General features: G+C 36.8%; 1 protein-coding gene across 4 annotated transcripts in view; it reads right to left on the minus strand.

Moving 5' to 3' along the window:
- Positions 1-15,136, minus strand: part of SS18 (SS18 subunit of BAF chromatin remodeling complex) — a 62,224-nt gene that overhangs the window by 4,077 nt on the left and 43,011 nt on the right. For 2 of the 4 annotated variants that reach the window (XM_004579574.3, XM_004579572.3), the window contains 5 exons: positions 8,089-8,256; positions 7,366-7,470; positions 4,592-4,684; positions 3,753-3,875; positions 1,584-1,717 (listed from right to left, as the gene is read on the minus strand). In XM_004579574.3, coding sequence (XP_004579631.1) covers positions 1,584-1,717; positions 3,753-3,875; positions 4,592-4,684; positions 7,366-7,470; positions 8,089-8,256 — 623 coding nt within the window. The remainder of the gene's footprint in view (positions 1-1,583; positions 1,718-3,752; positions 3,876-4,591; positions 4,685-7,365; positions 7,471-8,088; positions 8,257-15,136) is intronic. The other 2 variants (XM_004579576.3, XM_004579573.4) reach the window with 1 other exon arrangement.

The following is a 15,136-nucleotide window of genomic DNA, read 5'->3' on the forward strand; positions in this document are numbered from 1 at the left end:
CCCCAATCTTTGCATATTGCAGTTTACAAATAATGTATGTAATTATTTACCAATATCCATTTACATAATGAATAAAATGAAGTTTGTAAAATTTAGAAGTATGTTGATTTAGAAACAGAAATGTCCAGTTTTGTGCATGACATACTAAAATTGAGGGAATAGCAAAATATCCAGAGATGGTAGGAGCTTGGCTTATTAAAACTGCAGAATAGGAAAATTTATAGACTAACAAAAACAGAGTTGAGAATCGACATTTGGGTGAAACAAGAAATCAGTAAAAAGAATACAGACTGAATTACTGTAAGTCAAGACAAACAAAAGAGTAATGTAGAAGAAAGAAAACAAAGTAATGCTGAAGAAAGAAAAATGAAAGTGTGTCAAATGCTAATAAATGTCAAGGAAGACCAAGATAATTTCTACAAACCACAGGGAATGTGACTCCCACTGGGACTTTTTACAGTAACCAGTACACGGTGAAAATTGGTTTACGCTGGTTAAGGAATATATGACAAGGACCTCACTTTATGCACTAGAATGAGTCTAAGATTTACCTGTTCGGGTATTCTGCTTATAGACTTACTGGCTAAGACTCATTTTACTTTTAAAAATTGAAGCCTCTCCCTTATAATTTTTCAAAAATATTACTTACCTGCCTTAGTTTAAGTCTCTGATATCCATTTTGTCTTTACTTACATGCCAGTGACAGTACCAACAGTTACATGTTTCAGAAAGGGTTCATCAAAATTGCTCATGCTTCAGAGCCTCATTAGCATTTGTATCTGAGCCAACCACGCTGGCTCTGGGTCACTGATTTCCATATTAAAGACAGTTCCTTATCAAAAATAACTTATTTTTCAGCAGCATAAGTGAACAGACTAGAATATCCTCACTGAGAAGCCATTAGCTAAACCTAAAATCAACCCTAATGTTAACACTATAAGTTACTTCCTTAATAACCCAAAGAATGTAATGAGAAAATTCATTAAACAATGATTCTGACAGACTGTAATTTTGAGGAGTTTAATGATCAAAACACTAGGTCCAAAGGAATACAGTTACCTTAGGATGAGACACACTTCCACATATTTGATGGTAACAGTTAAAAGTTAATGGAAGAAATAATACCTGAGAGAATAGATAGCGTGTGGGAAGAGAGAACCTAGTGTGGAAAATGTAAGTCTAGAGATGGGATATTATGGGTGTGGAGGAAATGTGGCGAATAAGGTGTTTAAACAGTGGTGTTTCAAGAAATTGATACGGATGAATTCCACATCTCAGCAGTTCAACGTAGCGTTCAGCAATAAACATGAGACATGAGAAAGAGCTCAGAAAAATATTCCGAAATATAAACATCAAATATTGCAGTGGGAATAGGGCAGAATATCAAGAATACACTCTACATGTCAGAGTAACTACGACTGGCTGTATTATACTCCTGAAAGAGACATGAATCTAACATATTTTGGGGGTAACAAATGTATCTGGAACAAAAAGAAGGAAAAACAACCTTTCAAATGAAAGGTACTTGATCCAGTCTGGACACAGAGCAAATAACACGCCAACTGCACAGCCCAGTAACTCACCTGGTCGTATCCGTAAGGCCTCTGCTGGGGGGGCTGTGGCGGCCCAGGCTGTGTTGGTCTGTAACCCCCATACTGCTGACCTTGTCCTTGTGGGTAATTAGGGTACTGAGGACCAGGACCACCCTGGGAAGGACCTGCAAAATGAGTCATACAAGATATTTCAACAGAAGTCCAGATAACAATATAATTAAGTTGGAAAGGCTTTAAAAACATGTTACCTTTTTTTTCATATCTAGTGGATAATGTTAATTTTCTCAAATATGGTTTGAAATAAGTTTCAGTGGAAATAATAAGAATGAAGCTTTTATAACACTATTTCAATGCTGTGCCTTGGTCAGGGATGGCTTAAATCCCTGGGTCCCTATTCATGGGAGAGATCCTGATGGAGCTCCACCTGCTTCAGCATGCCAAGTCCCAGCTGTTGCAGGCAGTTGGCAGTTAATCAACAACGGAAGATCTCTACCTCTCTCTCTTTCAAATAAGTAAATCAAAAAGTTAAAAAGATTAAAACCAGATATTCACTGAGCATAAAGGTCTAGCTGGGACTATTTGGTTGCAAATTGAAATTTTTCATTCTTTTTAATGGCTGAGTAGTATTCCATGGAGAAGATGTAAGTAGCACAGTTTCTTTAGCCACTGCTCTTTGGACTGGTATCTAGGTTGTTTCACGTCTCTGCTATTGTAGATTGTGCTGCTGTAAATACAGGATTATAGATCCCTTCCTCATATGCAGATCTCATTTCCTCTGGATATAGTCTCAGCAGTGGGAGAGTAGGGTCATAGGGCAGGTCCATTTTCAGTTCTTCAGCACTCTCTATATTGAATTCCTTAGTGCTTGTACTAGCCTACACTCCCACCAACAATGAAGGATACCTTTCTCCCCACATCCATGCCAGCGTGTTATTAGTAGAGTTCGAATGTAGGCTGATCTCACCGGAGTTAGATGGAACCTCAATGTGGTTCTTTGTATTTCTCTGACAGCCAGGGAATCTGAGCATTTTTTCATGTCTATTAGCCATTTGATTAAATGCCTGTTCATTTCCTTCGTCCATTTCTTCACAGGGCTGCTGTCACTGCGTTTCTGAGGTTCTCTGTAAATTCTAGGTATCAGTCCCCTATCGGTTGTGTGGTGTACAGATTTGTCTCACAGTCCATCGGTTGCTTCTTCACTTTGCTGTTGCAGAGATGCTTTGTAGTTTGATGTGGTCCCATTTGTTTATTTTGGCTTTGACTGCCTGTGCTTTTGGTGACTTTTCTAATAAGTCTTTACCGATTCCTTTATCTTGGAGAGTGCTTCCTATTTTTCCCCTAATAGTTTGATGGTTTCTGGGTTCAGATTTAGATCCTTGAGGACAAATATCATATGTCCTCTCTGATATGAGGCAACTTTCATGCAAAATATAAGATCAATAGCCCTTTCAATACTGTTTTTGTTACATCTCAGGGGGTTTGATATTTTTGCTTTAATTCATTCAAAAAAAGTTTCTTTTCCTTATTAATTTCCTCACTGACTCATAGGTCACACAATAGCATCCTTTGCTTCAGGAATGTCTTTGATGTTCATTTCTTTAGGGACACATCTGTCATTGAGTAGCATGATATTTCACCTCATGTTATTGCAAATTTTCTATTTTCCTCTCTGATGTTGATTTTGTTCTATGGTTTTCATTTAAGAGGCTGTATAGTAACTGTGTTATAGAGACTAACACACACAGATACGAAGCTACAATGCAGTATGCATCTCTACTTATAAATCAAAGATGGACTCCCATAAAACTGTTGCATATATCTTGACAATAATATGCTATATATATCAGATATATGTCATTAATTATCACCCAATCATACATTTTCCCAGCATATACAAAGCTAATGCTTGGTCATGAATACTAAACAGATGTGAGAATTCATTTTTCTTGTCCTAATGACTATATATTTACCTTTGGTCAATGAACCATCTCCAGTTTGTGGTTCTTTTTAAATGAATCACTAGTTTATCTAAGAGTAACATTTTAAATAAACACTCTAATAATAGACTCTGTTTAAACTATGAATTTTCAAAAGTGATAACTGTTAGAAAAAATTATTAAATATCCACTGTCATATTCTAACACAGCAGTCATCACACACTTTTTGGTGCCACAAGGAGAAACTACGAATCTCTATTACCATAGCCCTGCTGCTGCCCTGGATAACCCTGCTGTCCCGGGTACTGCTGCTGCTGAGGCGGGTAGCCCTGCTGTGGAGGGGGTCCTTGGTAAGCATCTTGCTGCTGGCCATACTGTGAATTTCCTACAGGATAATTGGAGAAGAGGAAAAAAAAAAAAAAAAACCTAAGACATTTGCTTAATTAACTTCATTCTTTCTAAGATGCATAGCCAACAACACAAGAACAAAATGAAACGCCATACTGATTTTTAAAAGTTAACAAAACAAAGGAAAACTCAAACCAAACAGAAGGATTTCGGCCAAACAAACTGCAGTTAAAGCCAATTTTGCAAGGTTGAACTGCAGCATTTTCAGCGTCTCTGCCATACGAGCATTACATTTACTGGAACATCACAGTCATAAGATCATGACTATGCTAAATAAAATAAAAAAGACAAAATTAAAGACAGCTACAAGAGCACACACTAGCTACACAAGATCAGCAAGCTGTTTCCTAAAGGCACCAAACTTTTATGTAAAAATATATATAGGTAAACACACACAAGGAAAAAATTTGGACTGATGGGTTTATGTGCAAATAGAAAAGTTCCACTGAGGAAAAAATTATTTTTAAGTGTTTTAGTCTTTTTATTATTGTTAGACATGGCAAATCATTGTTACACATTTTAAATATTTGTAAGGAAATTATTTTGATTGCTTGGGGCTCCCTGTAACTTTCGACACAGCCAGCAACTAGTATTCTACAAGAGCTCTGCACGGATAGCAGTTGTCTTATGCAAGAATTTCCATTCCTGTAGAAGGGGATGTGTATGTATATGTGTGTGAAGGTATATAGATACCTCCGTCGTAGTAATGTTGTGAGGAATCCTCATAAGGCCTATCGTAGCCTTGTTCAGGATACGACGGTTGCTGATAACCGTAATCATTATGACCTACATCAATTCGACAAGAGACAGGAAGAAACGTTAATGGCCACTGAGTGAAAACCCTAAAAATATTTCAACTTTCAGATAAAATTGAAAAAAAGAAAAAGAAATGGAATTACATAAAAAAATAATTTCAATTGCATTAGCCAATATTTACCAATGGACTGTTTTCATACTGAGATAACGTGCTAATTTTTATAAAGGCAAAAAGCAGCAGTTTTAGAAACATTAAACTTATCATCTTAACTGATAATCCTGAGGGGGTTAAAAAAATACTTCATCTCTATTTTTTTATTAGAAAAAAAAAGATGAAAATGTTTCACATGTAAATAACTTAAATTGAAATGAACAAAGGAAGTAATTATCACATTTTTTTCAAACACCTGTTCTGATGGTCTCCGATTCCACAGCATTAGCTAAAAACAATGCAAAATATAAAAGAGCTCCATAATTTTCCCGGAAAGAAATGAAAGTAAATTTTTCACGCCCTAACATTACTTGCATAAAGTATAGGTATCTCAAAGTATATTAGTTTTTAATTCTGCCAATTTAGAATGCCATAAACAAATATCTTTATAAAATTAATGCTGTATTGAGTGTTAAGAGTATACCTTTAATTCTAAAACAATTATTTTAACTCGTACGATGCCCAGATTCTAATGGGAAAACAATTTTGTCTTTTTAATTAAGTTCCACTAAGAAAATGCAAGACATGATCTTTCAGTTAGCTAAAATTTGAACTAAATTTCACGTGAATGCAATTAAGCAAGGAGGACTATCAATTCAAACACATGTATTCAGAGTTGTACTTTTCAAATATTCTTAAGTCACTTCACAAATATTCACTTCAAGAGTTGGCATATTAAGGCCGTCAGTCTTAATACAGCATTGGTTTGTTTTTGTAAACAAAGTTTTATTGGAATACAATAACACCCACACTATTATGTATTGGTTCTGGCAGTTTTCCTACTACATGAGTTCAGGCATTGAGACCAAGATCAAATGGCCCAAAAGAACTAAAATATTTACTATCTGGACTTTACAGAACAAACTGCCAACTGTCTACATATTTACTGATATAAATATTTGGATGTAACAGAAAAAAATACCCAGTGATGATCAAGAAAATAACTGTTGAAATGTAATACTCCACATAAATCTAAGACATGTAATAATACATACCTACATAAAAGTCGTACCAGTTAAACCACAAAATCTAATATAAAAATGGATTATTTATAGCAATCTTTTACAGCACTTATATTATAAAATAAATTCTACTCTATGTAAAAGGAATATTATTTTAACTATACACCTCATACTTCAGAAAATATTCAGAACCAAAAATATCAATGTCAAGCTCAACTGTATAAATTAATCAATCAATCATTTCTTCTCAGAAGACTTAATACATATGATCTAACAAAGCACACTTTAGTTCTTCAAAGTATCTACAGTGTACCATAAATTTATTCGAATTTTTAAATAATTCAGGACAAGAAAACCTAAGATCAAACAATGTATCATTTCCTAGTCAAACTAGCCCACACGCCATTACTATTACTAATACATATGTATCCTATATAAAGCGCAACAGTAAGTACTTGCTCTGCCAGTACACTGAGAGCCCCTACAACAAAGACAATCTCCTAAGGGTCCGATGTCTATCTTTGCTTCGTACATTGACAAAAGAAGAAAAATAACAATACACCAAACTGTACCTTCTTACTGGCTTGCAGTAACTTCTATTCAATGGCTTCTACTTTTTTCATTGCCTTAATTTCTCTATTGACTAATTTACATTAAACAGATAAAAGAAGCTTACTATAACTAAAGCTTCTGAAAAATCCTTTCATAAGTAGAAAAAATAATTTTATGAGTAATCATCTTTTAATTTCTCAGGTTTTTATATCTAGATTGTTTTCCTCCCAATACTGTACTATACAATTTTCAAACATACATGAACTCAGTTTTGCAGTGAAAACCTGCTTGTATGTTTCCGTTATTACTATTTAGATTTTATTAAAGTACCACAGTGGTACACCTTTAACTGAGGCCTTTTTCATAAGCCACCTTCCCACTAAAAACATCCACCAAACTAAAGAACTAAAAATCTGGTTTCCAAAGTCTTTTTTTCTTCAATTAAGTCTCCAGCTTTATTATACATAAAACCTAGCCTATAAATTTTTATCTAACATAAGTATTAAAGCAGTTCTTTGAGAAGTATGCCACTTAACTAAAATGCAATGTGGAAGAATATTAAAGAACTATAAACTTTATGTTTTTACACAATGCAGAAATGTAAACCAATTGGTGAACTTCACAGTATGTGATTATATCAATAAAGCTATGACTTGAGAAACTAAAGAAAATCAGTAACATTTGCTTTGGTTCAAGTGGACAATCCCAAAGATAAAAAGTTCTTTTATGTAAGAAAGGATTCAACTGAGGTGATTCTTCAGGTTACTAATGACAAAGCTACAAAAAACACACTTTGAATTCAATTATAAACTAATCAGATTATTAACTGATGCTACCACTGGTACTTTAGATTGTTCAAGTATATCTAAATTTAGAAGAAACAGTTTGTTAGTTTCTTCATCCTCATGAAAATGGTTCTGAATAGCTCTCAATATTAATCCTGGGCAGAGGCAGAAAATGAGAAGGTTCACATTAGGAGAGATTACCATCGGGATAATATTGCTGGTTCATGCCTTCTGGAGGACCTTGTCCACCGTGACTGTACTGGTCCCCATAATAGTCCTCCTGGCCTGAGTACTGCTGTGGTGGGCCTGAAAAACCGTAACAAGGCAAGACATAAACAACCTGCTCTCTAGGTCATCAAAGCCCTTTGTAAATGTGCTATCATGAGAGGTTATTTATCAAGTACAGAGCCCACACCCAGACTTTGAGCTTCAGAACTATTCATACATACACACATACATACACAAGTAACAGTCTCTACCTGACATTTATTAAAATTAACGTTAACACCACGAATCCAATATCAAACAAAATCAACTTAGAAAGAGAAGACTAACATCTTAAGAAGGAAGTTTGGCAAGGTAGAAGACTATTTCCCTTTAAAGTTGGTATTAGAGCTTCTTCCTACATAATTAAACAAAGCAGTACTTTCTACTGTAAATCAGGAAAATTTTGATGTGGAATTGTATGATATAAATCTTTCCCAGCAAAACAAACACACACACACACATACACAGAGAAAAGCTTTATCTAGGAAATATCTATCTACCTCATATCTACTATACTTTATACCTACTACTCCTTTTGGGGAAAATATCAAGGAACAACAGGCTCTCACATCGCTTAGATAAAAATGTGTTAACAGTTAAAGCCTTTGAATTACTGTTACTCACACGAAGCAGCACATTTCCCACATGGAATCTTACCCTGCTGAGGTGGTCTGTAAGGAGGAATCTGTCTCTGCCCCATCATATGATTGCCTTGGTTCACTTGGCCCATCATTCCCATAGGTGGCTGCTGTCCTTGGTAGTGCTGCCCTCCTCCCTGGGGCATGTTGAATTGCTGGGAAGGAGGTTGCTGATGCATCATTGGACCTGAAAATACACGAACAGGCGGACAGTGTTTACATACTTTTTTACAAAGCTCATGAAAATTACAAGAATCTTTTACTATATATCAAAAGTATATAATTGAAACAGACATCAGATAATAAAAACAGGGGTTTAAATTAAAGCCCACATTCCTAAAATAATCTACAACGGAATTCACCAAGGAGCAGTCCAGTTATTTTAAAAAGTGGGTTTAAGAGCCCCTACTATGTGTTTTTCTGTCCTGAATCTATAGTTTTCATCACTATGGTCAATCCCCTCCAAACCTTACAATGAAACTTAAAACCCACTGTAAAGCACTAAGAGGGTAGGATCTTAATCCAAATAGGGTCTCTGGAAGGGATCAGAGTTAGATACTTACCTATTACGGAATACTCATGATTTTATAAGAAGGCAGGAGAAAATCTGGGAAACACACACACACACACACACACACACACAGAACACTCTGATCTATCTCAAAGTATGCAGTACCCTGCATTGCCTACGACTGCCAGGAAGAACAGCATTATCAGATGCAAAACTTCAACCTCGGGGACCAGTGCAGTAGCCCAGCGGCTAAATCCTCACCTTGTATGCACCAGATCCAATATAGGTGCCGGTTCATGTCCCAGCTGCTCCACTTCCCATCCAGCTCCCTGCTCGTGGCCTGGGAAAGTAATTGAGGACTTCCCAAAACCTTGACACCCTGCACCCACATAGGAAACCTGCAAGCAGCTCCTAGCATCTGGCTTTGGATCAGCTCAGCTTGGCTGCTGCAGCCACTTGGGAATGACCAACGGATGGATGATCTTTCTGTCTCCTTCTCTCTGTAAATCTGGCTTTCCAACAAAAATAAATAAATCTTTCAAAAAAAAAGAGGAAGTAGCAGCCATGGCCTAAAAGACTGCGTAACCGGAGATCAAAGAAGCTTCTCTTCTTCGCAATTTACCCAGTCTGTGGTATTTGAGTTATTAAAAACAGAAAACAGACCACAATATATTGTTCTATATAACATCTGTACAATGTTTCTTAAAAACATATAATTTTTATGCTATATTAGAAAATATACTAGAAGTAAACTTCATAAAATTGATCGAGCAAGTCACAGTAAAAGCAAGGGAAAGAAATCACATTTCTGGACCCTGCACGATAGCCTCGTGGCTTTGCACGCGCCAGAATCCCATACGGGCATTGGCTTGTGTCCCGGCAGCTCCACTTCCCATCCAGCTCCCTGCCTGTGGCCTGGGAAGAAGCTCCTGGCTCCTGGCTTTGGATCAGCTCAGCTCAGCTCAGCTGTTGTGGCCACTTTGGGAATGAACCAGCAGATGGAAGATACTTCTCTCTCTCTCTCTCTCTCTCTCTCTCTCTCTCTCTCTCCTTCTCCAATTCTGACTTTCCAGTGAAAATAAATCAACCTTGAAAATAAAATTCTGAATTTCTAATTTGTTCTCTTTTTTAGTGCCTACTCAATACACATGGGTAGGTAGGGAGACAATATAAGCATGTATAAATATATTAGACAAATTTCAGAACCAAAATTTTAGAGTCTTTTCTCCAAGTTTCAACTATACAGCTTATAATTCTTTTGAAACAAACTACTAAGTTTGTAATAAGTGACTAAAGCACAGAAAAATCAACAATACCTAGGCAGAGAGCTGCAACAGCTGCAGGCTAAGAAATCAGAATGAATGCAGTTTCTATAGTGAGCATTACTAGGTTAGAACTCCTGCTACAGTATTACACGAACGAAAAAACAGATACTATAAAAATAATCAACAACGGCCATGAAGTCAGATGTCAGCACTTAAAACGAAAGCAGTTTCTCAGAATTTCCTGGGAGAAGTGACATTGTGTGTGCTGCTATGACCATTCTCAAGTCTCAGGAGCACGGAGGAGCCTTCTCCCAGTCTACTGCTGACACAGCTACATATTCCCCTTGCTGAGCTAGAAAAAAAACAAAGCTTAACACCAGACAGCTTGAAACAGTACAGGCAAAACAGCCCAAAGGAGTAGAGAACAAATAAGCCCACCACCTTATATGTATCACTGCCCTAACTCAACAGTAGGAAGAATGCAAGCACAAAGATTTGATCTTGTTTCCAAGGGAAAGAGCTGTTTTATGTGGAGTTTTTACAGATTTAGTTATTTGTATTGGAAAGGCAGATTTATGGAAGGAGAGGCAGATCTTCCATCCGTTGGTTCACTCCCCAAATGACTGCAATGGTTGGAGCTGAGCTGATCTGAAGCCAGAAGCTTCTTCTGAGTCTCCCATGTGGGTGCAGGGGCCAAGCACTTGGGCCATCCTCTGGGGCTTTCCAAGCTATAAGCAGAGAACTACCTTGGAACTGGTCTCCATAAGGAATGCTAGTGCTCACAAGCATATGATTAGCCTGTACAGTCACTGAGCTGGCCACTTGCAAGAGTTTTTTCAAAAATTCTTTTTTTTCTTTTAATTTTATGATACAATTCAATACGCTCTGAGATTTCCTTGGCCCCCTCTCCAAGTTCCCTCCCTCCACCACTGACTTCTCCTATAGTATTACAATAGTACAGTCCTTCATAAGCAGTCATAAGTTTATCCTTCTGCTACTTAAATGTATCCTGACATTGCAGTTACGAACAATTGCAGACAGTCCAAGCTTCCTATTGTCAAAATAAAGTTAGCAGTTTCATTGGGAGTCCATCTTTGATTTGGAGGTAGAGATGCATACTGCATTGTATCTTCACATCCGGATATGATAGTCTCTACTCCACAGTTACTATACATCCCCTTAAATGAAAAGCCATAAAACAAATCACAGAAAAATAGAAAATTTACACCAATATGAAGTGAAATAGCATGCTACTGAATGACTGGTGTGTGCCTGAAGAAATGAAAACAAAAACAAAACCAAAAATCCTTCTTGGAGAAAATGATGCTACTGTATGACCTATGAGTCACTGAAGAAATATTTTGAAGAAATGAAAATAAAAATAAAAATATTAAAACCCATGACCTGCAGCAAAAACAGCTACTGACTGTGTATTTTGCGTAAAGGTTGCCTTAATATTAGAGAGAACATATGGTATTTTCACTTTGGGGATTGACTGATTTCACTGAGCATAATGGTCTCTAGTTGGGACTATTTGGTTGCAAGTGATAGGATTTCATTCTTTTTAATGGTTGAGTAGTATTCCGTGCAGATGTACCACAGTTTTTTTATCCACTCCTCTTTGGATGGGCATCTGGGTTGTTTCATGTCTCAGGTGTTGCAGATTGTGCTGTTGTAAAAACAAGAATACAAATCCCTTTCTCATACACAGATTTCATTTCCTTTGGATATATTCCCAGCAGTGGGATAGCTAGGTCCTTCAGCAGGTTTATATTCAGTTCTCTTAGGATTCCCCAAAATGACTTCCATTAGGGTTACACTATCCTACACTCCCACCAACAGTGAAGGAGGGTATCCTTCTCCCTACATCCATGCCAGCAGGTGTTTTTGTTAGTAGAGTTCTGAATGTAGGCTGATCTCCCTGGAGTTAGATGGAACCTCAACATGGTTTTCATTTGCATTCCTCTGATGGCTAGGGAGCCTGAGCATTCTTCACATGTTTTTATTTTCCCATTCACCTTTCAGTCTTCAAATTCTTTCACCCTTCTAATTTGAATAAATGTATGTCTTTCAAAGGTTACTCAGGGACCTTTCTCTCAACAAGGACATAAACTCCTAACAGAAGCGATGAGGTGGCTCGGTGAGCGCAGAAGCAAAGGGAACACATCTTCACACTCATGTCCTGTGTGCTCCCAACACTAACAGAGGCAACCACTTTAATTACAAGTCTTCAGCCAAGGAAGTCAGGTCAGGATCATTCAGCTAACACATGTCAGTTGGATAAAAGGCAAACCTCAAGTTCAACATCATAGCACATGCTTATTTCACCCTTCTCCACTCTTTTAGTAAAAAATGGGATACAACATAGTTCTCAGTTCAGAGCAAATTCTGACATAAAAGTTTAAAAAAAACACACACAACTATCTTAGCTGAGGCTATAATTTATTTTGCATATGAGAAGTATTGAACACTAAGAGTCACAATTTAATAGGCAACCTGATGGGATACTTGTTTAATTCATTTTCAGTAAATGAAGGTTTTTGCCTTGTCTTTCTTCTCCCACAGAAGGTTATACAAGTATACAACTAACGCATATAATATGCACTGGAACCAAACTTAGAAAGAAAGCAAAACCATAATAGCCATGGGGAGAAATATCCAAAAAGACACAACAAAATTCTTAACTGTGCTCTAAAGGAGAAAAGTAATTCTAGTTCAAACCCAAGACAGAAAAGAGCACGTTGCTTGCACCTGTCTTGTGGGACCGTCAGCAGTTCCGATCCCAAAGAGCTCAACCACCACCCTGCCTCACTCCCTGCCCCCGAGGAGTCCAACATCATTCAGGATCAAGTTGAAAACCACAGGGAGAAGGGAACAAGCCAGAACTACTAAAGCAATGTATTTTTCATTTTTTTTCTTGAAGACCAATAAAGAAAAAAATTGTGTCTTCAATTCTGACTGTTTAGGAAGTGGTATTATTTTCCTTAGCATAACAAAATATGCCATAATAGCCAGCTATTAGTACCATATCTTGAGACACTAATGGAAATAAGATAGCTAAATTCAAAAAAATAAAAAAAAAAATGTGAACTATAAAGCGAAGCACACAATGAAGCTGTGTGGACATTTCCTATAAAGAGCCGCACACGTGACTACACGGCCAAAGGTTCTTTGTCACATCAGCCACTTCAATGCTGAGATGCGCCGCCTCCTCTGTACCTCAACATGTGATTTCCAAGGACATGTAATAAACACAATTACTACATTTTTGTCTTCCCATTGAGTTCTATAATCCCACAGATATTCTAAGGAAACAATGTCCTAAATAAATGTAAAATATGCTATTCTCAAATTTACTTTATTTCATATTATTAAAATTCTTCTCAGTCAGATGATTAGCAATAGTTTTATCTTAAGTTTGTGCTCAATAAGTATTTTTTTTTATATATATTTATTATTTAACTTCAGTAATTACATTGTATTATGTGACACAATTACATAGATACTTGGGTTCTCCCCACCCCTCCCCAAACCCTCCCACCATGGTGGATTCCTCCACCTTGTTGCATAACCACAGCTCAAGTTCAGTTGAGATTCCCCCATTGCAAGCGTATACCAAACATAGAGTCCAGCATCTTATTGTCCAGTCAAGTTCAACGGCTTCTTAGGTATACCCTCTCTGGTCTGAAGACAGAGCCAGCAGAGCATCATCCCAGTCAATTGAAAGCTCCAACATATCATCAGCACAAATTTACATCATTATGGAATTAATTGACATAGTAATGAGTAACCAATATGGTAAAAGTAAATGCGAGTTCTTAACCACCTTCTGTGACCACCTCATTGACATTTCAATTTTAGTTTATACACAACATATAACATACATAACATAACGTGTTATACATAACATCATATCATCTTAAATTAAGGCAAACATGTGGTATTTAACCTTTTGGGATTGGCTCATTTCCCTTAGCATTATGGTTTCCAGTTTGGCCCATTTGGCCACAAAGAACTGCATTTTGTTTTTTTTAATAGCTGAGTAGTATTCCATGGAGTAGATGAACCATAGCTTTCTTATCCAGTCCTCTGTTGATGGGCATTTTGGTTGCTTCCATGTTTTTGCAATTACTGATTGTGCTGCTATGAACATAGGAGTGCATGTTGGTTTCTCATAAAACAAGTGTTCTGGATATATTCCTAGGAGTGCTATTGCTGGATCATACGGTATGTTGAATTTGAGTTGTTTGAATATTCTCCATACTGATTTCCATAGAGGCTGTACCAGCCTGCAGCCCCACCAGCAGTGGAGTAGGGTTCCCTTTTCCCCGCAACCTCGCCAACAAGTGTTGTTGGTGCTTTTATTCATGTGAGCCAGTCTTACTGGTGTTAGGTGGTACCTCATTGATGTTTTAATTTGGATTTCCCTTATTGCCAGGGAACTTGAGCATTTTTTCATATGTTTATTTGCCATTTGGGTTTGTTCCTTTGTGAAGTGTTTGCCCATTTCCCGTGCCCATTTCTTGAGTGGCTTGTTTGTTTTGACATTTTGGTTGTTTTGTAGCTCTTTGTATATTCTGGAGATCAGCCCTCTATCACTCACTATACGCAGATGATATGATTCTTTATGTAGAAGAGCCAAGAGACTCAATACAGAGACTGTTAGAACTTGTACGAGAGTTTGGTAGAGTGGCAGGGTACAAAATTAATGAACAAAAATCAACAGCCATAGTGTATGCGAACAGCCCCAAGATGGAAAAAGACTTAACCAGCAAGATACCATTCAAAATAACAGAGAAAAGTATGAAATATCTGGGAATAAATCTAACCAAAAATGTAGGAGACTTATTTGAAGAAAACTACAAACTACTTAAAAAAGAAATTGAACAAGACCTCAAAAGATGGAGTAACATCCCATGCTCCTGGATAGGTAAAATCAATATCATTAAAATGTCAATAAGTATTTTTTAAAAGAGTTGAGAGTCAAATTTATTGAGCAATTATTGTGCTCCAGAACCCAAGCCAGAAATCACAGTGATTCAAATCTGTGACAGGTTGTCACTGTCCATACTTACAGTTAAATAGATCAAAGAAAAAAAAACTAAAAAAAAAACTCCACTGAAAAGATAGCACTTTCAACCAATCTATGAAAAACTAGGAATGATGCAATTTTAAGAACATTCTATACACATATTTATATGCACATATATTCTCATTTGCAGCAAACTAACACACTAAGACTCAAAATTTTGTCTTTAAGAATAATTTTAAGCAACATATTTAATAATGAC

Source organism: Ochotona princeps, chromosome 18, assembly GCF_030435755.1.
Source record: "Ochotona princeps isolate mOchPri1 chromosome 18, mOchPri1.hap1, whole genome shotgun sequence".
NCBI classification, from domain to species: domain Eukaryota; kingdom Metazoa; phylum Chordata; class Mammalia; order Lagomorpha; family Ochotonidae; genus Ochotona; species Ochotona princeps.